The sequence below is a fragment of the Sorex araneus genome, chromosome 2 (genome assembly GCF_027595985.1).
Source record: "Sorex araneus isolate mSorAra2 chromosome 2, mSorAra2.pri, whole genome shotgun sequence".
Classification (NCBI taxonomy): domain Eukaryota; kingdom Metazoa; phylum Chordata; class Mammalia; order Eulipotyphla; family Soricidae; genus Sorex; species Sorex araneus.
The window spans coordinates 147,567,779-147,590,999 of NC_073303.1; the positions used below are offsets into that span (position 1 = coordinate 147,567,779).

General features: G+C 36.8%; 1 protein-coding gene across 2 annotated transcripts in view; it reads left to right on the forward strand.

Moving 5' to 3' along the window:
* ATG3 (autophagy related 3) overlaps nucleotides 1-19,048 on the forward strand; it is a 40,211-nt gene extending 21,163 nt beyond the window's left edge. The window contains exons 7-13 of one of the 2 annotated variants that reach the window (XM_055125195.1): nucleotides 2,655-2,736; nucleotides 7,485-7,519; nucleotides 7,743-7,898; nucleotides 8,616-8,743; nucleotides 11,396-11,464; nucleotides 12,455-12,532; nucleotides 17,610-19,048. In XM_055125195.1, coding sequence (XP_054981170.1) covers nucleotides 2,655-2,736; nucleotides 7,485-7,519; nucleotides 7,743-7,898; nucleotides 8,616-8,743; nucleotides 11,396-11,464; nucleotides 12,455-12,532; nucleotides 17,610-17,700 — 639 coding nt within the window. In that variant the 3' untranslated portion in view covers nucleotides 17,701-19,048. Of the gene's footprint in view, nucleotides 1-2,654; nucleotides 2,737-7,484; nucleotides 7,520-7,742; nucleotides 7,899-8,615; nucleotides 8,744-11,395; nucleotides 11,465-12,454; nucleotides 12,720-17,609 lie in introns of those variants that run through there. The other variant, XM_004606722.2, reaches the window with a different exon arrangement.
* The last annotated feature ends 4,173 nt before the right edge of the window (nucleotides 19,049-23,221 follow it).

Below are 23,221 nucleotides of genomic sequence, written 5' to 3' on the forward strand. Positions count from 1 at the left end.
ACACAGCAGACTCTGGTTCATTTCCTGACACACCACAGATGGTCCCCTGAACCCTGTTAGGAGTGTTTCCTTGTGCACACACACACACACATATACACAACACACATACACACAAACACAAGTCTAAAAATAAAATGGCTTTTTAAGTACCAAATGTTCCAAGTGGAGGACTGTAATCGGTAAATTATGTTATTTAATTTGTATAGTTTGACATTGCCTTAAGCAGTTTACTGACTCATACTGTGGTTTCTTCATTTTTTCAAATTTGAATTGGATTTTGGTGCATTTTAGCATCATTCAAAATCAGTTGTACTTAGTTGTATGATTTACTTTGGGGTAGTTAAAATATATCATTCAACTTTCACTTAAATTCAAACCATATACTATTTTTATTTCTAAGGGAAGAGTAATTACAGTTGTGTTCAGATATTTATATAGTTTTAAATGATAGGAAAAGCCTGAGTGGCAGGAGTTAAAAGGTATAAAACAATCTTTTATCAACTATTTTGTATTTTGTTTACTGGAAAGAATATTTGAACAGAATAGTTGCATTCTTTTGATCTTTGAGAGATATTTGCTACAAGAAGTCACTAGTTCAATATTTTCTTTGTGTTTGTGGCTCTTTTTTTTTTTTACATGGCTCTTAGAATTTGTAACGGGTTTTATAAGAACTAAACACTTTAAAAAATAATTTTATACTTCATCGTGAAGTTCTGTTTTTAGAGAGGGTGGATAAGGATAAATTACACAAGTGACTTTGCTTCTTTAGATCTTATTTTTAGTAATGTCTAGCGTATAGGTTTCAGATTGAGTTGATAAATGGTGGAGGAGTGCGGATAGCATTTATACTACAGATCTATAGTAATTATTTTAAGAATTTTTAATGTAAGTAATGATGGTTTTTATGGTACTTGGCATTATTCTTAAGATCTTTATATTATACTCAAAGTTAAATTCAGCTGATTCTCTTTAACCAAGGATTTAACCAGCTTTAAATCAAAAATACTTATTATATACATAGGCCCATGTTGATTATGCCTATACTAAATATATAAATATATAAAGACCCCCCAGCCCATTATTTTCTAAAAATATAGTGTGAAGGCTAACATAGCAGTTATATAACCTAACAGTTATATTCTATTCAGTATCTTACATAACCAAGAGATGATTTAAAGTATATGAGATGATATGTATGGGTCATATGCAAAAACAAATGAGGGACACGAGCAGAAATTTTGCTATTGCCAGTGGTGATCTGGAAACTATTTTTCTTAGATACCAAGGGATGATAGTAATATAACTTATAACAAAAAAAAAATTCCGTTACTAGGAAATGACAGGAATACAATATATAAACAGCATTAAAAATATATTTTAGTGCATAGATGTTTATCATCCAGACACAAATGTTAGTCTTTGGTGTTGAATTCTGCTGTCTTCTGCTGTATCAAGTATAAAGATCACCAACATGATTAAAATTTCCTCAATAATCAGTTTGTAAAATATTTGGGTTCTTTTAGTAATTATCCAGATATTGATGATCTATGATTTTACACTTTGTAATAATGTTACATGTGATTTTTTTTCTCTAATGGTAAATAAATTCATCCCTAAGTAAAATTATAAATTAGGGGACCAGAGGGATAGCTCAAAGTTCTGACCACATACTTTGAATGCAGGAGGCCCAGGTTTGTTCATGGCTCTCCAGCACAGAGCCTAGAGTATTAGCCCTGAACACTGCCAGGTGTGGTTCCCAAACTAAAGAAGAGGAGGAGGACAAAGAAGAGGAAAGAAATTAAACCAAATATATATATACATATATATATATATATTTTTTTTAATGTGTTCCTATTTGTTTGGGGACCATACCTGGCTGTGTTGAGGGCTTACTCTTGGCTCTGTTCTAAGAAAATTATTCTTGGTGATGTTCATAGGCATATATGCTGTGCAGGCATTTGAACCGGTGTTCATGAACAAGTGAAGCACCTTTAGCTCTGTCCTATTCAGTCCTTAGAGAAAATTGTACATGTTTTGATAACTATAAAGTCTGACAAGGGTATTGTTATCAAGTTAGAATAGTGTGATTTGTAAGAAGAAAATTTACAAATATGTTGTGATTTATAAATATCTTTTTTCTCCTTCAAATTGCATTTGCAATTTAATGTAATTCTGAACTTATTTCCCAATACTAATTAACTGAAAATATTCTTTTGTAGGAAATAAAACTGAAGAAAAATTTTTTGTTTGTCTTTTGAACCATATCTGATGTTATTTAGGAGACCATGTGTTGCTGGGAATCAAACCTAGACCTCCCACATGCAAAGTATGAGCTTAGCCCTTTTGAACTATCTCCCTAGCCCAGCAACTAAGAACTTGATTTGTTGGCTTAGATAAATTTTTGTTCCTTTGATAACATATTTAAATATTTTGTTAATGAGTACTGTTAATGTTTATGCTGCACTTTAGATTATTTTAGTTACAGCACATATCACATTATTTTAAGTGATTTTGTTATATTCTTTGGAGTAGGAGTTTTGATGAGAGTAAGAATTACTAGTTTCACATTATTTGGTATATAGCTGGCATATGAATTCTCAGAGTTTAAATTATTGAACATATTTGAGTAATTTACAATATAATTAATTTCAAAGGACAGTATCAAACTCCAAGATTGCTCAGCATTGTGTGAGGAAGAAGAAGAGGAAGAGGAGGGAGAAGCTGCAGATATGGAAGGTATTTTGTGTTCTGGACTTTCTTTAATTAAAATGAAATTATTATTTTTTAAATATTTGTGGATTTAGAATTTGACTCCATTGAGTTAAATTAAAATTTAGAAATTTTAGCATCTTGGAGAAGGTTCAATTTAATCAATGTATAATTTTTTGAATTGGGTACTATACCACTACTTCTTTGTTGAGAACGCAGCCTTGTCAACAACTTTTCTATTAAGATAAATAGTAGCTATTAGCTCTTGAAAGCTAAGTATTGTTCTAATATAGATTCCTGGGATGGGAATAGAGCTCAGTAGTAGATCAGTTACCTTGCATGTAACTGAGTTCAGTACACACACACATGCACACAATACACATATTCTTAAACTCTTGACCCTGGGTTCAGTACGCACTTGCAGGCACGCATGCACTTTTTTTTTATAACCATGAGATACACAGTTACAAAGTTGTTCATAAGTGAGTTTCAGTCATACAATATTCCAACACCCTCCAACACCCATCCCTTCACTAGTGCACATTTCCTGCCACCAGTATACCCGATTTCACTTCTGCCTACCTACTCCTTACCCCCCAGCCTGTATGGCAGGCGCTTTTCCTCCCTTCTTCCCTCCCCCCCACATATTTTCCTTTGAAAATATGTGATCTGAAGTTCTGTTAAAACTGATTGGGTATTATGCATATCACTTTACCTCTTGATCATTTCCAACTGTCATTGACATATTGGTCCCTTCTCTGTTTTAACGGCATTTCACCTCCCCTTTTATGGCAAGCTTTCTACCATGGACCAGTCCTCTTGGTCCTTGTTCTATATATTCGGGTATTATTCACATACTATGTTGTTGTTGGCTTTTTAATATCCCACAAATGATACTCAACACAATACTCTCCATATCCATCCATGTATAAGCAAATTTCATGACTCCATTTTTCCTAACAGCTGCATAGTATTCCATTCACACACACATTATTTTTCTAATTGAATCACCAGGACATGCACAGTTACAAAGTTGTTCATGATTGGATTTCAGTCATACGACACACATACACTCTTAAAGCCGTTTCAGAGCAGAACAAAATTTTTATGTGCGTTTGTATTTTCTTTCTCCCTTTTAGTAACATCCTACTACAAAAGCATGAAGAGAGTGATTCTATTTTTTTATCTGAAACTTGATTGCTAATTTTATTTGAATGCTTTCAAAGTATAATTTTACTTATTGTGATTGGATATTGTCTTGTTAAATGCTTTATCTGTATCTCTAAGCATGATTGGTGTTTCTTTTTTATCTTTTTTTTTAATTAGTGAATCATCTTGAGGTACAGTTACAGACTTACAAACTTTCATGCTTGGCATTTCAGTCATACAATGATCAAGTACCCATCCCTCCACCACCAATGGTCCCAGCATCCCTCCCATCACCCCCACCCCGTTCCCCCTACCCCACCCTGCCTCTGTGGCAGAGCATTCCCTTTTGAAGAGAGTGTGTAGCACAGCATTTCTAGACTGTTCCTTGAGGTTTTTGAAATACCCTCCTAGGTTTGTTGAGATTACGTGTGTGTTTATTATTAAACTAATAAATCATTGTTATAGGAAGTTGAAATCCACTATAGCAGTAAAAAACAATGCAAGTTTTTAAGTGTATGATGATTCAGAGCTTTATATTCAATTAAGAGTAGCAAATACAAAATGTTATATTTGACTCCTGTTACATTTCCCTTGGATAGTTAAAGAGTTGCTCTATTTGGAATTTTGCTTAAATTTATTAGGTTTCTGATATAACAGGTAATTTTAATTCTTTGGTGAATGTTTATTGAGCAAAATGTGGTTTTGGTGCTGGAAATAAAGGATCAGACATGATCTCATGGAACTGATAGCATAGGGGAGACAATAAAGAAAAAAGGATAAAAGGGTCTTGGGTGGGATGCATAGTGTCACAATTTTAAGTAGATTGGCTGGCTAGCCTGGTACAGAGTGAACAAGCTATTCAGATATCTGAGGAAGGGTAAAAGGCTCTTTAGTGGAAGCAGCATGTGGTCTTATATAAAACTGATAAGAGATGCCTGTGTTCAGGGGCTGGAGCAATAGTAGAGTGGGTAGAACGTTTGCCTTGCACGCAGTTGACCCAGGTTCGATTCCCACCATCCTATATGGTTCCCCAAGCACCACCAGGAGTAATTCCTGAGTGCATGAGCCAGGAGTAACCCCTGTGCCTTGCTGGGTGTGACCCAAAAAGGAAAAAAAAAGAGAGAGAGAGATGCCTGTGTTCAGAGAACAGTGAGGGAAGGGTAGTAGGACACAGAGGCAGAGTGATAGGTCAGGAACTAAATCATCTAGGGTCCTGGCTGAAAACGAGGGGCTGCCACAGTAGAGAAGCATATTAGAGTGAGATTTGATATTTAGTGTAATCACTATAATTGCTTTGCTGTATCAATTATAGTGATTTAGAATAATGACTATAATTTGCCAAAGATAGGGAGGAACAGCAGTTGGGATATTTTTATAATCTAAGAAACATAGCTTGTGCTTGAATTTATATCCACAGTGACGAGAAATGGAATTCTGGACATATTTTGATGGTAGGACGTAAAGGATTTGTTACTGGTCCATGTGGTATTTGAAGGACAGAAGAGTCAAGTGTGGCTTTGTAGGTTTTGACCTGAATATCTGAAAAAGATCCTGTTAAGTGAGATGGGGAGAATTGTAGGACTGAATAGGGGACACAGTCTTTGTTTTGGACATGTTATATTTGTGTTGCCCACTAATCATTCAGGGGAGCCACAAACAAACAAAAGACTGAAATGACAAAAGGTGCTAGCATAGAGCAGACAGTGAAGGGAAAGGTAGACAGGTATGGGGAAAGCTAGGGGACAAACACCTTAAAAGCCACAGAAAAGTTGTTTCAAAGGTGAAGGAAAAATATTATTAGAAATGTTTGAGGTCAACTAAGATTTAAAAAAAAAATGGGTAGTTACAACTAGATGCAATAAAGTAAGAATTACTGATAACTTTATTTTTCTTTTAAATTTCTATTTACCATTTTAGTTTAAAGAATTATATAATTTTTGGAAGACCAATACCTCTAAATTTGTGTAAGCTGTAATACAACCAACATAAAATTCTAATGCAACTCTCAGATTGATCCAGTTTTCTCCCCCTCGTCCCCCACTGTGTAATCTCCAGGCTGCTATGGAGCCCCAGGGCTCACTCACTTGCCTCCTGTGTTTGGTGGACTCTCGCCCACCCCACCTGGAAGGCCCAAACCATGGGTGGACTAAGGAGGAAATGAGGACCAGGCTGGTTGATGATCGGTTGCCATTTATTCCATTCTCCCCACGTGCCTGTTCTAGTCTCTTAAGCTCCCCATTCTAGTCTCACACTGCCTCTCATTCCCATCTCCTCCTGTCTCTCAATCTCTTTAGATTCCATCTCGATGCTGTATTTTTCATCTCTGCGTGCCTGTTCCTGCATTCGTCCCCTACATTATTCTCCCTCTGTCTCCTTGCTAGTCTCTGTGTTTCATCTTGCTGTCCTGGTCTGTCTGTCTGTGTGTCTCTCTCCTCATCTCCTCTCTGCATTCTCTCTGGCTGTCCTGTTTTCTCTCTCTCTCTCTCTCTCTCTCTCTCTCTCTCTCTCTCTCTCTCTCTCTCTCTCTCTCTCTCTCTCTCTCTTCTCTCTTCTCTCTTTCTCTCTCTCCCTCTCTCCCTCTTTCTCTCTCTTCTCTCTTTCTCTCTCTCCCTCTCTCCCTCTCTCTCCCTCTCTCTCCCTCTCTCTATCCCTTTCCCTCCCTCCCCTTGATCCTTCAGCATGCCCCAGCATTGGAGGTAGCCAGCCAATCAACATATCAAAAGCCCTTTCCTGATCTCTTAAGGGTGGAAATACCACCTAAGGGTGTTTCTCCTCTTCTTATTCCAACAACTTAATAACATTTTAATTAACATCTTGATTCTACTTCTTCATATTTTTCAATGCAAGGGTAGCTCACAGCTTGCCCTGGGTCCATCCAGTATCTCATTGGGACCCTGCTTTTGGGGTGCAGGAAGTAAGGGCAATTGAGGCTTAAGTTGAGAGAACAGATGCCTAGGACTGAATATCATTCAGAGTCAGTTAACTTCCAAATTACAAAAGCATAGTATTAACTGTCTTCTTGTGTCTATACAAAAAGGACATTGCTCTGAATTAACTATGCAAAGGACTTAAGGAAAAGAGAAAAATAATATTTACAAGTTAACAGAGCACAAAGAAAGAGGTTACAAATAAACACAGATGAATGGGAGCACTGTGATGGGAGTAACTCAATAAACCTAAGCTCTCTGTGGCAAGGCAGAAAGGACAAACCAATGTTATCCTACACCCCACTATGTCAGAGTCTGAAAGTTATTTTTGTGATTTGTTCATTGCTTTCATTAGTTATATTTCACATGTGAGAGAAAGTCTACCCAGAGACTTTCTGACTTATTTGACTTAGTAAATGATTTTTATTAGTCTGTTTTATGCATTTATATAAGTAGCCTGTGGAATCTCTGAAAACAACAGTACGGTGTTCTTATGATGGTGGTATAACTAGTGAATTGTAGTAATGACCAAGTTATACACATGCTAACTCTCTGGCAGTCAGGAAAATTGCTACTCTGGAAGTACAGTGTTTGTTCAATTATCTTCACTTGAAAAACAAAGTTACAGGCAGTTTTAAACTATGATATAATTTGGTTCCAGAAATCATCTTACATTTAATCTTTTCCTTTTTATAACAGAATATGAAGAGAGTGGACTTTTGGAAACAGATGAGGTTTGTAAATCAAATTTTCTTTAACATTTAATATACTTGTGGATTAGTATTAATATCTTGATCTTTCAGATATGTTTTTTATGTATTTACATCACATTTTTGTTTTGAGTTTAAAGTTGTATCTGCTTTTGGAAAAAGGATGGAAAAGTAATACATTCTCTAAAAGGACACATTTATATTTGTTAATTTTAATGGTATTAAACTTTTTCTCTATTATAACCAGGCTACTCTCGACACAAGGAAAATAGTAGAGTCTTGTAAAACCAAAACTGAGGCTGGAGGTGAAGATGCTATTTTGCAAACCAGAACATATGACCTATACATCACTTATGATAAATACTACCAGACACCCCGACTATGGTTGTTTGGGTATGATGAGGTAAAAATATTAAAAATACATTTTTATGTAAATATTTTTAATTTGGGGTTTGTTTCTTCATTTGCTCCCCGTGTGTATGTTGTTTTCTAAGTTTCAGAGATCATTTGTCTTACAGTTTTATGAATAACACTGATTTTTATGTGAAACTGAATTATCCACGATAGCACATTATAAGAATTAACAGAAATAGCATATTCATTTCTTAATGTATAAATCTCTAAGCTTATCCCTTCAGCTAGTGAACTAGGGAAACAACTTGTTTTCTTTGGGATTACATTTATTGGCTGTATTTGCATTTCATAATGATTTTTTTTTATGTTACATGAACTTTTTCTTTTTTGATCATACACTTAATTGAATTTTAAAGCATAGCTGAAATAATTCACTTAACATTTTTCTGGTGACTATAAATGACAAAAGAAATAAAAATGAACCCATAAAGTCAGAAAATTATAAAATGTGTTAATAACCATGAACCTTTTTTAAATTTTTGGTAGAATCTGTAGGTGCTTTGGATGGTGGCTGACGTTACATATTTATTTATATTTTTTCTCTCTCTCCTTCTTGGTATAACTAAATTGTAAACTTTCACCAAAATAATATGGTAATTCTAAATAGTTTCAATTTTTTAATTCTAAGGTAGGATTAATATCAATGTTCAAATTTAGGCCTAAAAGTTTTTAAGTAGTAATTTTAAAGTATTTTTTATGGTTTCAGCAACGACAGCCTTTAACAGTTGAGCACATGTATGAAGATATTAGTCAAGATCATGTGAAGAAAACAGTGACCATTGAAAATCACCCTCATCTCCCACCGCCTCCTATGTGTTCAGTTCACCCATGCAGGTTTGTTGAGTGTGTGTAGGTGTGTGTGTGTGTTCATGAATTTATGGTTTAGGAGTTGTAAGGATACTTTCCTAAAAGAAAATGTCCTTAATAAACATAAAATTCTTAATTCCCTGAAAACATCCTTATGCTTAAATAAGGGGGAAAAGAACAATTTGTTTAATTCATTTTGAGTATTTTCTCATGTATTTCATCATCTTCAAAGTTTTAAGTTTCTAAGACTAGTTCAGAATAACCTTTTTAGATTAAAAAACATTCATCACCTGGACACTTTGTTCTGTTGACATGTATGAATGTAGAATACAAAGTTTTTGACACGTTTTACTCTACTAACACATATAAATGTGAAATACAAAGTGAGTCTTGTACGTTTTCTAGGTGATCTATTTTCTGTTTTTTGAAGGAGTGTTGTTAAGCTTTTTGTTCTATACAGAGGTTTTCAACCCAATCAAATTTGGTTATTTTATAATTTGGGATTTTCTTTGTATCCAAGTTTCCACATGCCCAATTCAGAAGACATGTCTATGTGCATGCTTTTTTTTTTTTCATAATTTTTCTTTAAAATGTAAATATTTCTTTGGGTTGTTTATTGCTTATAGTAAATTTTCACAAATTATTGAGAAATTCTGGTATTACATTGATTAATTAGATGGAATGTTCTGGTATTTTTTTAATTTTTTAATCCTTTAGCATTTTCTTCTTAACTCTTTGTAATCTCTTTGTTTCCAATATTATATAGGAAGCCTTCTTCATTTTCCAGTTTATTAATGTTGAAATTATTGATAATCTAACTTTGAATCCTAAGCATCTCATGGTTCTTTGAGCTCTGGAAGAAACCCCCCACGCAAGAGCTGTGAATGATCCCCTCTTCACTGCTAGCCCAGAAATCACATATAAAATTTAACCAAAAAGTGTTAACACTGTCAACTGCAAAAGGTGACTCTGTTGTCACTTTGTTCTGAATAATCTGATTTTAAAGGTTTTCTGCTTTTTTGGTTTTTGTTTGTTTTGTTGAGCATTGAGAATGATTCTATGTCATTCTATGTCATATTTTAGTGCGGTAGTATTTATTAAACAAATGCATATATTTTTCTGATGTGTAAATCTTACTCAGTTGAGGAAAAGAGAGAAGTGATTAACTAGTACTTAATGTTAAACATTTTACTAAAATTATTATTATGGAATGGATATATACCTATATGTGTGTGTGTGTGTATATATATATATATATATGACATACACAAAAATAAGCTGTTGTCCTATAAAATGAGAGTACAAGGATATTTTAATCCTTGCCATGGTACCCCACCTTAAATTGTACTTTTTAGAGTAGAGATGTGGCTCAGTAGTAGAGAACATGTTCAATATGTGTGAGGTTCTGGATTTAATCCTCAGTCCCCTCCCCCCAAAAAAATTAAAATGGAGGGTTTACGATCCTCAGTGCTAATATTTGTACTGTCATCTTCCAAGTTGACTACCTCTGTGGTAGGTCTGTATGAAAAATCATTCATCTTTTATTGTCCTTTCTCAGTATTTTCATGTGCAAGTGATTGCTTTGATAATCATTCTTTTATATAGAATAGGAAAGACATCAGTTGGTATTGAAAAAAATTGTGTATAGGGCAAAATGCCAAAACAAGTATCTTCTTTACAATAGGACAAAAACCAAAATTTGTTGGCTTTGGTCACAGTTCAGTTTTAACATATTCTTAGCCAAATGTACTTTGTTCACCATTAACTGTGGCTGGACTTTTGGTGCCTTTGGTTTTGTTTTGGCGCCACTCCAAAGGTACTCCTGACTGTGTGCTCCTAGTGGTGCTCAGGAGACTCTATATGGTGCCGTGGTTTGAATTGAATCAGGTGCATGTAGGGTGAGTTCCTTAACCTCTTACATTATCGTTCAGGCCCTGGATACGTGTGTGTGTGTGTGTGTGTGTGTGTGTGTGTGTGTGTGTGTGTGCCCAAAGAGACCACACCTGGTGTTGCTAAGGAATCACAATGGTGCTGGGGACTGAATTCAGTGCCTTACACATGCAAAACATGTACTCTGCTATGTGACCTATCTCCCTCATCCCCTTTACATGGAATTTCATTTTTATTTTTTACTTTTTTTTTGGGGGGAGGGGGTCACACCATGGAGTGCTTAGAACTTACTCCTGGCTCTCTGCTGAGGGATCACTCTTGGTGGGTCTTGTGGAGGATCATATGGGGTGCCAAGAATTGAACCTTAGTCTGTTGTGTGCAAGGCAAACACCCTACCAGCTATACTATCTCTTCAACTCCTCATTACACTTTAAAATTTTATTTAATCTCATTACTCTTTCTCAGAATAGATCTGTACTTCTCTTTTGCCTAATTATCCCTTCTTTGGGTGTCTTTCCTTTCATGGTTTCACCCTCACAGTAACACTTGTTAATACCATTCTGTTCCTTGACTACCATAGCTATTTAAAACTCATATCTGTCAACATCATCAGTAAAACTGTCAACATGACTTGACAGTTTAACTTGTTGAGGAATATAGGAAATATTTTACAATATAGCTGTTGTTTGCTTAAATTAAGTCACAGGTAGGTGACTTTACGAACAAAACATTGTTTTTCCTGTTTTTCCTAATAGATCTATGCTAATATGATTTATTCTTTTGCATTAGGCATGCTGAGGTGATGAAGAAAATCATTGAGACTGTTGCTGAAGGAGGGGGAGAACTTGGTGTTCATATGTATCCTTACCTTTGCTTATGATTAGTGGTAAATTGGCCCTTAGAATGTTTTTCCTTTTACTTGAAATGCTTTGTTATATTTGTGTAGCTGAAAAAATGTTAGTCTGATATATAGCTATGATTTATTTTAGCCCATGGTATCTAAACATCTTAGCATGACTTCAGTTTATTAAAAAATGATTCACTGTATATTTGTTCTTTGTTCGGTCATTAGCACACCAGTTAGATCTGCCTTGTTAGAAGAAACTCAAGATAAATAGGTACTTAAGATTGCAGTTTGCCAGATGCTTTTGTTTATCACAGATGAACAAGATGCCCAGATTAGGGCTTGCGATTATGCGATTATCAAAAACTTAATTTTGATGGAGAAGAAGCTCAGTGAATTTAGATTATTAATGAAAGATGATAAACTATTTAAATAATCAAACATATTTTAAGGAAAAAGATAAGCTTTTCTTACGTATATTTTAAATTTAACACATGTAAAGAAACTTTCACCTGATAAGGAAGCACATGTCTGGTAACATGTTAAATTTCAAAATATCATTAAGGATTGTTCAATATAGCGGTCAGTATAAGTAAATAATACTAATCAGTATCAGTCCAATTGGTGAGTTTCCACTTATGTTTTCTATCTTATTCTAGTATTTTTATTTTCTTTATTTTGCTTCATTTTAAAATATTCTTCAGTAAATTTAAAGCCAGTGTGAACATTTTCAGTTCATTTAAACACAACTAATTTTTATTTACGTAAAAGATAATTGGGTTTATTTGAACTTTTACTCAGTAAGAAGTTTTATTTTCAAATATGTCATGGATTGGTGAGTCACTGAAAGATGTATCTAATGTTTAGGTAGTAGTATGAGTTTATTTCAGTACTTAAGATTTTGTCATATATTTTCTGAGAAATTACTGCATGATAAAATTGTAATAATGTAACTTAAATCAGAACTATTTATCAATGAATTTTCCTTAACTAAAGTCTTTTAGGTATCTTCTAATTTTCTTGAAATTTGTACAAGCTGTCATTCCAACAATAGAATATGATTACACAAGACACTTCACAATGTAATGAGGAGAGCATAGACCCTCTCCTAATTATTAGTGTTGATTTTTAAAGGAATAACTCATAGATGTTACCATTGACCATATTCACCAATATATATAATTCCTCTAATAAAAGGACTTACATGTTTATGCACTAAGTAGTTCCACTACCAGCCTTATTTGTTTAATAAAAATGAGTGTAAAGAGATTGGTTTTCTCTTTTATCAAAAATGTATATAGTATTTTCCCTGAAGAACCCTTTAAGGAAAAGTTTCCAGATTAAATGATGAATATTTGGTTGTAGGGACAGAGAGAAGGCCCACACCTGGCAATGCTCAGGGTATACTACTTATGGCTCTGCACTCAGGAATTACTCATGGCAGTGCTCAAGGGATCGTATGGGATGCTGGGGACCAAACTTACATATGACTGCATGCAAGGCAATTGCCCTACCCACTGTGTTATCGCTCCATCCCCACAATGATGAGTATTTTTTATTCATGTTTTCCTGTTAGTTTCTTTTGTTTTCCTTTACTTACCCTCCCAAGCGTTTATGGTGTGAGATATAGGTCCAAATTGATTTTTTGTGCAGGGTGACCACACTGGTATCAGGCAACATCGATTTTAGTCTTTTAAGTCATAAGGAACAGAGAAAGTTATGTCTTAATGATCAAGGGATATGTACATCAGGAAGAACTCATACTTCTGAATATATGCACCTAATTTGGGATCAACAAAATACTTAAAAGTGTCTGCTCATGGACTTGAAAGAGGACACTGATGGCAACTCAGGAATAATTGGAGATTTCAATACCTCTCACCTCTTGATAGATCAGCTAGACTAAAATTCAGTAAGGAAATACTGTCTCAGAGGGAAGAAGTGAAAAAGAGGAGTTTTGTGTATGTTTGTATATGTATGCTTGTGTGTATGTGTGTGTGTATTGCTTTGAACCCCTGCCAAAAAAGGACAGCTGAATACATTCTTTTCCAATGCACGGGGACATTATTAAGATAAACCACATGCTGCATCACAAAACATACCTCAAAAAACCACCTTAGACCATGGCACACTGAAAATTGAAGTTAATCACAACAGAAATGAATAAGTCAAATAGATGGAAATTAAACAGCTCACTACCAATCAACCAGTGAGTCAAAAAGGAAATTAGGAAATAAAAAGATTTCTGAAAACACGAGAACAAGGATACGAGTTGCCAGAACTTAGTTTACACAGCAAAAGTAGTGTTAAGAGGAATGTTTATAGCTAAGCAAGCATTCCTTTCAGGATGGAAGAAAGGGCCCACGTAAATAACCTAACTTTACACAGCTTACAAAACTAGAAAAGGACCGACAAAAGGAGCCCAAAGCAGGAGAAGAAAGCAAATAATAAAACTTACAGCAGAAATTAACCAATGCAAATCCAAGAAGACAATTCTAAAGATTAATGAAACTGGGAACTGATTCTTTGAAAAAACAATGATTGGTAAACCATAGGCAAGACTCACAAAGAGAATCCTAACAAACTGAATTAGAAATGAATGTCACAACAGATACTGAAAATTAGTATCTTTAATTAAAGATTAAAAAGTTCAAAGGATCAGGAACTGCTTTAAAAATCTGTATGCCATGAAGTTAAAAACCTGGAAGTGGGGAAACTGGAAGAAATAAATGGATAAATTCTTGGACTCCTATAGACTCCCAAGACTGAACCAAGAAGATACAGAGCACCTAAACAGACACATTACTATTGAGAAAATTGAAAGAAAAAAAAAAAAGCTCAAGTTCAGATGGGTTCACTAGAGAGTTCTTCCAAACATTTAAAGAAGAGCTACTCAGTGCTTTTCAAGGTCTTTCAGAAAATCAAAGAAACACCCCCTACACACCACCATTTTCTGTGAGGCAAACATCCCAGTAATACAAGCAGACAGGGACAGTACAGCAAAGGAAAATTAGAGACCATACCCCTAATGAGCGTTGATGCATAATATATCCTCAAGAAAATGCTAGCAAATCAAATCCAACGACATAAAAAAAATCATAAACTGTGAACAAGTGGGATTTATCTCTGGGATCTTAGGGTGATTTGACATACACAGTGAATCAAGGTTATACACCATATTAACACAATGAAAAATAAAAATATAAGTAGATGGAGGGAAAGCTTCTGACAACAGCCAGCATCCATTCATACAAAAAATACATTGCAAAATGAGACGAAGGAACTATCCTCTTTATAATGAAAGTCATCTACCACAAGCCCTCAGCATATACTCAATGGTGAAAAATTAAAAGCCTTCCCCCTTCTAAGACAAGGTTGTCCACGCCCATCACTGCTATTTTAATATAGTACTATAAGTACTTGCGATAGCAATTCAGCAAGGAAAGGATTTCAAGATCTTTTTGTGGGTGACATACAATATTTAGCCTTAAAGATTCTACGAAAAAAAGCTAAAAACAGACATGTATATAAACGTGTCATCATCATCATCCTGTTGATCGTCAAATTTCTCAAGCGGTCTCAGTAACATCTCCATCCAAGCCCTGAGATTTTAGAAGCCTCTCTCTACTCGTCCTTCCAACGATGCCGTACTGGAGGCTCTTTCAAGGTCAGAGGAATGAGACCCAGCTTATTACTGGTTTTGGCATATTAATACACCATGGGGACCTTGCCAGGCTCTCTCATGTGGGCAGGAAACTCCCAGTAATTGCCAGGTTCTCCCAGAGGGAGAAGTAGATAATGAGATGTCCCAGTAGTTGCCAGGTTCTTCCAGAGGGAGAAGTAGGCTTTGCAGCCGCTCTCTTCCAGGAACTGGCTTTTAAGTCTGGATGCCGGCCGTTGACAGGATTACATGGTGCCGGGGGCAGTCCCTGGGTGTGACAGCATAGCTACTGGGAGATGGGAAATCTGGGCGGAGGAGGCCCAGTCCCGATCCGAGCAGCCTTGGAGGTCTCAGTCTTGGGTCCCACACACCTGGGTTACTTTGCCGGTTCCTTCATGCGTGAGGCTTGTCCGAACATGTGGAGAGGGGCCTTGAGCATGGCTGTGTCTAGGCTCTGGAGGTCTTCAGTCACTGGGGGCTCTGCTCGTTGGACAGTCTCTTGCCCGTGCGCCTGGCTGTCTTCCTGGGGCCTCCTCAGAGGGGATGGTCTCCAGCTTCCCTTCCCACGCTGAGCAGAGCTCCCGGCGGCCAAAGACCTCTGGAGCCTAGCCATAGCCACATAAACTTGTCAGACTACAAAATAAATGTGTAAAACATGCTTTTCTACATGTAAATAAATATGGCTTCCCAAGCACTGCCAGGGGTAATTCCTGAATACAGTCAGGAGTCAATCCTGGGCATCACCAAGTGTGACCCCAAAAGCCCAAAACAAAAAGGATGCAACACTCTTAGCCAAACAAGCGAAAGCAAAGATTTACAGATGAGACTACATTAAATTAAGATTCTACACCTAAAAGAAAATGATGACTGGAATACAAAGACTGGGAGAAACTATTTGCCTACCATTCATCCAAAAAAGCGTTAGTAGCTGAGACACATAAAGCACTTTACAAGAAAAAAACATCAAATTGCACAAAAAATGGAAAGAAGAAATGAACAGAAACTTCCTCAAAGAAGAAATACAAATATCTGAGAGACACATGGTAAAATGCTCTGTATCACTAACCAGGGAGATGCAAATCAAAACAATGAAACATTATCTTAGGCCACAGAGACTAACATACACCAAAAAAAAAAAAAAAAACAAAAAAACAAAAAAAAAACCAGAACAACCAGTGCTGGCATGGATGAGAGGAGAAAGGGACTCTCCTTCATTGTTGGGAATGTCTTTGGTCACTTGTGCTTTTTATTTTGGGCCCAGTGTGAATTCCAGGGCACCCTTCACCATATTTGACCTGCCTCTGAAAATCCAGAATTATTTTTCTTATAGTTAGAAACATATTTTCCACTTATCTGGTATAATATAATTTCAGTTATTGTATTGCATCAGCTTATTGATCTAGGTATAGCAGTTAAGATGGGACTAAGTGTGTTAAACATTGAAGCACAGTGAAATAAGCAATAAAAAGTAGTAGGCACACTTCCCATTTTATATTCTACGCATACTCTTGCATTACCTCTTGTCCTTTCCATTCTGTACATAGTGGAGTGGCTTACCTTAAGGAGCATTAGTTTTATGTTTGTTTTAGACTTTCCAGTCATTCAGAATATTTTTCTTCAGTGCCCCTGTGTTTTTCTCCCTTTCCAATATTTTGTAAGGAAACATAATAGAGGTAATGACTTGGTATGTTAAAGTGGTGCTAATAGAAAAATATATGCATTAACGTCTAATGTACATCAGATGTCCTATTTGCTTGTGAAGCCTGTAAGATACACTATTATTTAAATATTCTATTTTTGAAATACATTAATTCAAAGTATAACCAAAGTTAGGTATACATTGTCAATACTTTTCTTCCACTAAAGTCTTTCTTTTCAAATATATAGATACCCCTTTGTAGTAAAATTTAAGGTTGGGGAAAGTGATGCCTCCCATCATATTTTTCCCGAGAATTCTTTTAGCTATCCGTGGGCGTTTGTTGTTCCATATGAATTTCAGGATAGCTTGAGCCATTTATTTGAGGTATCTTTATAGGGATCTCATTGAATCTATATAATGCTTTGGGGAGTATTACCATTTTGACAATGTTGATTCTCCCTATCCATGAGCAGGGGATATGTTTCCATTTCCTCATGTCCTCTTTTATTTCATGGAGTAGCGTTTTATAGTTTTCTTTGTAGAGGTTCTTTACTTCCTTAGATAAGCTGATTCCGAGGTACTTGGTTTTCTGGGGCACAGTTGTGAATGGGATTGCTTTTTTCATGTCCCTTTCCTCTGTCTCACTGTTTGCGTATAGGAAGGCCATGGATTTTGGGGAATTGATTTTATAGCCTGCAACTTTACTGTACAAGCCTATTGTTTCTAAAAGTTTCTTAGTAGAGGTTTTAGGCTTCTCTAGATATATTATCATATTGCCTGGGAATAGTAAGAGTTTGATTTCTTCCTTTCCTATATCATCTGCGAATAGTGAGAGTTTCATTTCTTCCTTTCCTATCAGGGTACTGGAACAAAGGCAGAGCTGCAGACCAACGGAACAGGGTGGAATATCCCTACCCACAACCCCAAATGTGAGATCATCTAATCTTTGATAGGGGAGCAAGAAATGTCAAGTGGAGCAAGGAAAGCCTCTTTAACAAATGGTGTTGGCAAAACTGGACGACCACATGCAAAAGAATGGGCTTAGATCTCGACCTGACACCATGCACAAAAGTCAGATCAAAATGGATTAAAGACCTCAACATCAGACCACAATCCATAAGATACATTGAAGACAAAGTCAGCAAAACCCTCCACGATATTGAAGCTACAGGTACCTTCAAAGATGACACGCAAGTGATCAACCAAATGGAAACAGATAAACAAATGGGACTATATTAAACTAAGAAGCTTCTGCACCGCAAAAGATACAGTGACCAGAATAGAAAGACAATCCACAGAATGGGAAAGGATATTTACCCAATACCCATCTGATAAGGGATTGTTATCAAGGGTATATAAGGCACTGGTTGAACTCTACAAGAAGAAAACATCCAACCCCATCAAAAAATGGGGTGAAGAAATGAACAGAAACTTGCCCAAAGAAGAGATACAAATGGCCAAAAGGCACATGAAAAAATGCTCTTCATCACTAATCATCAGGGAGATGCAGATTAAAACAACTGAGATACCACCTCACACCACAGAGAATGGCACACATCCAAAAGATCAAAAGCAACCGCTGTTGGAGGGGATGTGAGGAGAAAGGGACCCTTCTATACTGTTGGTGGGAATGCCGACTTGTTCAGCCCTTCTGGAAAACAATATGGAAACTCCTCAAAAAATTAGTAATTGAGCTCCCATTTGACTCAGCAATACCACTTCTAGGAATATATCCCGGAGAAGCAAAAAAGTATAGTCGAAATGACATCTGCATTTATATGTTCATCGCAGCACTGTTTACAACAGCCAGAACCTGGAAAAAAACCCGAGTGCCCGAGAACAGATGACTGGTTAAAGAAACTTTGGTACATCTATACAATGGAATACTATGCAGCTGTTAGAAGAGATTAAGTCATGAATTTTGAATATTAGTGGATCCACATGGAAAGTATCATGCTAAGTGAAATGAGTCATAGAGAGACATACATAGAAAGATTGCATTCATCTGTGGAATATAAAATAAGAGTAGGAGACTAACACCCAAGAATAGTAGAAATAAGGACCACGAGGCTGCCTCCATGGCTTGGAAGCTGGCCTCACATGCTGGGGGAAAAGGCAGTTCAGATAGAGATGGGAACTAAACTGTGGTTGGAGGACCCGGTCGAGAGGGGAGATGCGTGCTGAAAGTAGACTATAGATTGAACATGATGGCCACTCGATATCCCTATTACAGACCACAACACCCAAAAGGAGAGAGAGAACAAAAGGGAATTCCCCACACACACAGGTGGGGGGAAGGGGAAGATGGGATTTGGAGGTGGGAGGGATACTGGGTTCACTGGAGGTAGAGAATGGACACAGGTGGAGGGAGGGGGTGCTCGAATATTGTACGAGGGAAACACAAGTACGAAAATGTGAATCTGTTACTGTACCCTCATGGTGATTCACTAATTAAAAAAATTTTTTTTAATGTTTAAAAAAATATAGATACCATCAGATGTTTCATTTTGCCTGTAGTCATCGGTCACCACTAGGTGGCATAATTTAGTCAAACCTTCATAGCTGTAGCATATAATCTTTCCAGTTGAAACCTTGATATGAATTTTTAATACATAAACAAAAATGAATATGTTGAATTATTATATGTGAAAATGGTATATATTAGGTTTGATTTGGGGATGGAAGGAACAGTTCTCTAAGGGTCCATGGGCCATTTCATGACACTTGGCCAGTTGGGCCATATGGTTTAGTGCTAGGTCCTGAGGTGCTGCTTGGGCTCTGCGGTGCCAGGGACCTCTAGAGCTACCCCAACGGTACTGTAAATCCACAGGGGTATGCTCAGTGGTGCTTGGCGCCATGTGCTGACATTTTTTTAACTGGGGAAAATTCCGGTTCAAAACTGACCAGTGCCGAGTTATTTCTCCAACTCTCTAGATGTATAAACCCTTTATGAAGTCAGGTTTGTAGGCTCATTAAAAAATGGGAAATCTAAGGCTGGAGCAATATCACAGCGGGTAGGGCGTTTGCCTTGCACGCGGCCGACCTGAATTTGATTCCCAGCATCCCATATGGTCCCCCAAACACCACTAGGAGTAATTCCTGAGTGCAGAGCCAGGAGTAACCCCTGTGCATTGCCGGATGTGACCCAAAAAGCAAAAAAAAAAAAAAAAAGGAAATCTGGTTCAATACCCTCCCCTTCGTGGTTCCTTCACAGGGAGTGACTACCAGAGAACTGAACCATAAGCAGTCTGTGAACACCTTTCTTCCTACAAAAGGGAGGAAAGAACAATGGCGTTTTGATGAAAAATGAAGTTATTTTTACGAAATTGAAATTTTTGCCCAATAATCTGACAATCTTTGTATTCAATTTCCTTTTACATTTTACAGTACCTTTAAATGTCAGGTTTACATAAGTTAGAGCAAATGTTTTTACTTTAAGCTTTGCATTTTGAAAGTTTTGATATGTGGAATTAAAACTTCTGTGCACTCTTCTTGTAGTCTCTCTAATGTTAATATCTTCCATAACCATGAACCATTTATCAAAAGTAAGAAATTAACATTTATTCAGTGCTACTGACTAGATTCTCTTTACAATGCCTCAGTTTTTTCACTTAGGTAACTCCTGTTCAAAACCCAATCCAGCATACTACATTGCATTTTATTGCTCTGTCTGTTCCTGACAGTGAACGTTTCTATTTTGTATCTTTTATGACCTTGATAGATTTGAAGAGTAGTGGACAGGAAGATTGACATGTCTCAATTTGATTTTGTCTAATACAGTCTCATTAAACTTAGTTTATGTATTTGGAGAAAGAATACTATAGAGGGCAAGTGTCTTTACATTATGTCATGGAGCAATTGCTTCAGGTGATGTCTGTCAGATTTTTCTACTTTAAAACTCTTATTACCTCTTCATTGTAGAAAGAGAGTGAGTAAGTATATAATCTCAAGAAGAGAACAATTACGCTTTACTTGTTAGGGAAAGAAGTATCAAAGAACATGTCATATAAAGCCCCTGTAATAAAGAAAAATTTGAGGGTTTTCTGTTATTGATACTTAAAAAGTTAATTTTTATTGTTATAAACTTTTTTAAAAATTTGCTATTAGATCATGTGAGATTGACCCTTACAAAGCTGTTCTTAATTAGGTTTCAGTCATACAGTGTTCCATCACTTATCTCTCCACCAGTGCACATTTTCTAGCACCAATCAGTGTCCCAGTTTCCCTCCCATCACCCCCCCACACACCTGTCTCTATGGCAGGCGCTTTCCTTCTGTCTCTCTGTCTCTGTCTCTTTCAGTCTCTCTGTCTCTGTGTGTCTCTCACTCTCTCTCCCATTCCGCTTTTGGGCATTGTGGTTTACAAACACAGATACTGAAAGGTTATCAAGAATATCCCTTCAGCTACTTTTAACACTCAGTTCTTGTCCAGCATGATCATTCCCAGCTATTATTGTCATGCTGGTCTCTCCTCTATCTTACCTACCCTCAGCCCCACATACACTTGTGGTTGGTTGTTTCCAATCATAGGCCAGTCCTTCTAGCCCATTTTTTAGCTTAAAGAATGTCCCATTTCTCCTTATAGTTTTATCTAGTAAGTTTAGCTGTAAGTAACTGTATTCTAATGGTATGTCTTTCACATCTACCATGCTGCCTAAGGCTTTAAAATTGGAAAGTATGATTCTTCCCATTTTAGTTTTATTTTGGCTACACATGCTTCTTTGTCTTTCCATTAATATCTCAGATTTAGCTTTCTGTATCTATAGAATGTATGTTGTGGTTTTTATTTCGTTATTTATTTTGTTTTTGGACTATGTTCAGGACTTACCCCTAACTTTGCACTCAGGGATCACTCCTGGTGGGCTCAGGGTGATGTTAAGGATAAAATCGAGGTTGACCCTGTGCAAGGGAAGAACCCTACCCACTAAAATTCAGTTCTTAAAAGTGTCTTCAAATCTATAAATGTATTTTTATTTGCTTTGGTTTTTTATGTCATATATATATATATATCATCACTTGTATCACTTGTCAATCACTCATCGATTTACTTGAGCGGGCCCCAGTAATGTCTCCATTTGTCCCTGTCTCTTGCTAGTGTAGCCCAATGGCATCTGCTTGCTCCAGGAACACAAAAAGCCTCAAACCGTTCCTTCAGTGTCTTGACAAAGAAGTCTGACTATCTCATAGGTGGGCAGCCATGCATTCTTTGACATCCCTTGGAATCCAGTAGGTAATGGCTCTAGTCCATCGGTCATCTCCAAGTCACATTACATGTCCAGCCTATTTGATTTTTTGGTGCCTTGGCAAATGAGACAGCATCCCTGATTCTCAATATTGATGGAGGTTGGAACTCCAGATTCCTTCTCTCACTTGAGTGAAACGTGTTATTTCGAGCATAGCTCTTTTGATTCCCCTTTGGGAGACCTGAATAGCGTTCTTATCCTGTTTTTGTAGGGCCCAGGTCTCTGAGGCATATGTTAGTGTAGGAAGAATGGTGGAGTCAAAAAGACGTGCCAGGATCCGGAGGTTCTTTGTCCTCTTAACAACTTTGATGCTCTTGAAGGCGTTCCACACTGCTCTCTTCCTCCTGTGAAGCTCAGGTGCCAGATCGTTCATGTTGAGTTCTTGACCTAGGTACACATAATTGCTGCATTAGGAGTGTTTGTTCCATTGAGAGCAAAGGGAATGTCAGGAACTAGTATGTTTCTCATGAACATTGTTTTCATGAGATTCAGCTGTAGTCTGACCTTTCCAAACTCACGATTGAAGTCGGCCAGCATTCATGCTGCTTGGCTAATGTTTGGTGGGTTTTTGGTTTTTTTTTTTTTTCGTTTTGGGTCACACCTGGTGATGCACAGGGGTACTCCTGGCTCTGCACTCAGGAATTACTCCTGGCAGTGCTCAGAGGACCATATGGGATGCTGGGAATCGAACCCGGGTCCGTCGAGTGCAAGGCAAACGCCCTACCTGCTGTGCTATCGCTCCAGCCCCTAATGTTTGGTGTTATTAGGATGATGTCATCAGTGAATTGGAGGTGGTGTAGTTGCTGACCGTCTATCTTCACTCACGTTCCTTCGCATTCCAGTCATTGCATGATGTTCTCAAGGGTAGCACTGAAGAGTTTCAGTGAAATGGTGTCACCCTGCCAAACCCCTCTCTTTATGTCAATGAACACTTCCTTGTTGAATAGTGAGATTCTGGTGGTGAATTTATTTTTTTTTTTATTTTTTTATTTTTTTTTTCTGGTGGTGAATTTATAATACAGCTCATGGAGGAAAGCCACAAAAAAGATCCCTCATACATATCACATATAGATATATATTGTGGTATTAGATTTATACCTAAGTACTTTGTGGGTACTATTGTAGTGATTTTTTTCTTAATCTTAAATTGCAATTGTTTATTGCTTATAATAAGTATGTAACATTGATTTTGTACAATGTTAATTTGTGGGAGGTCGGAATTTGAACCA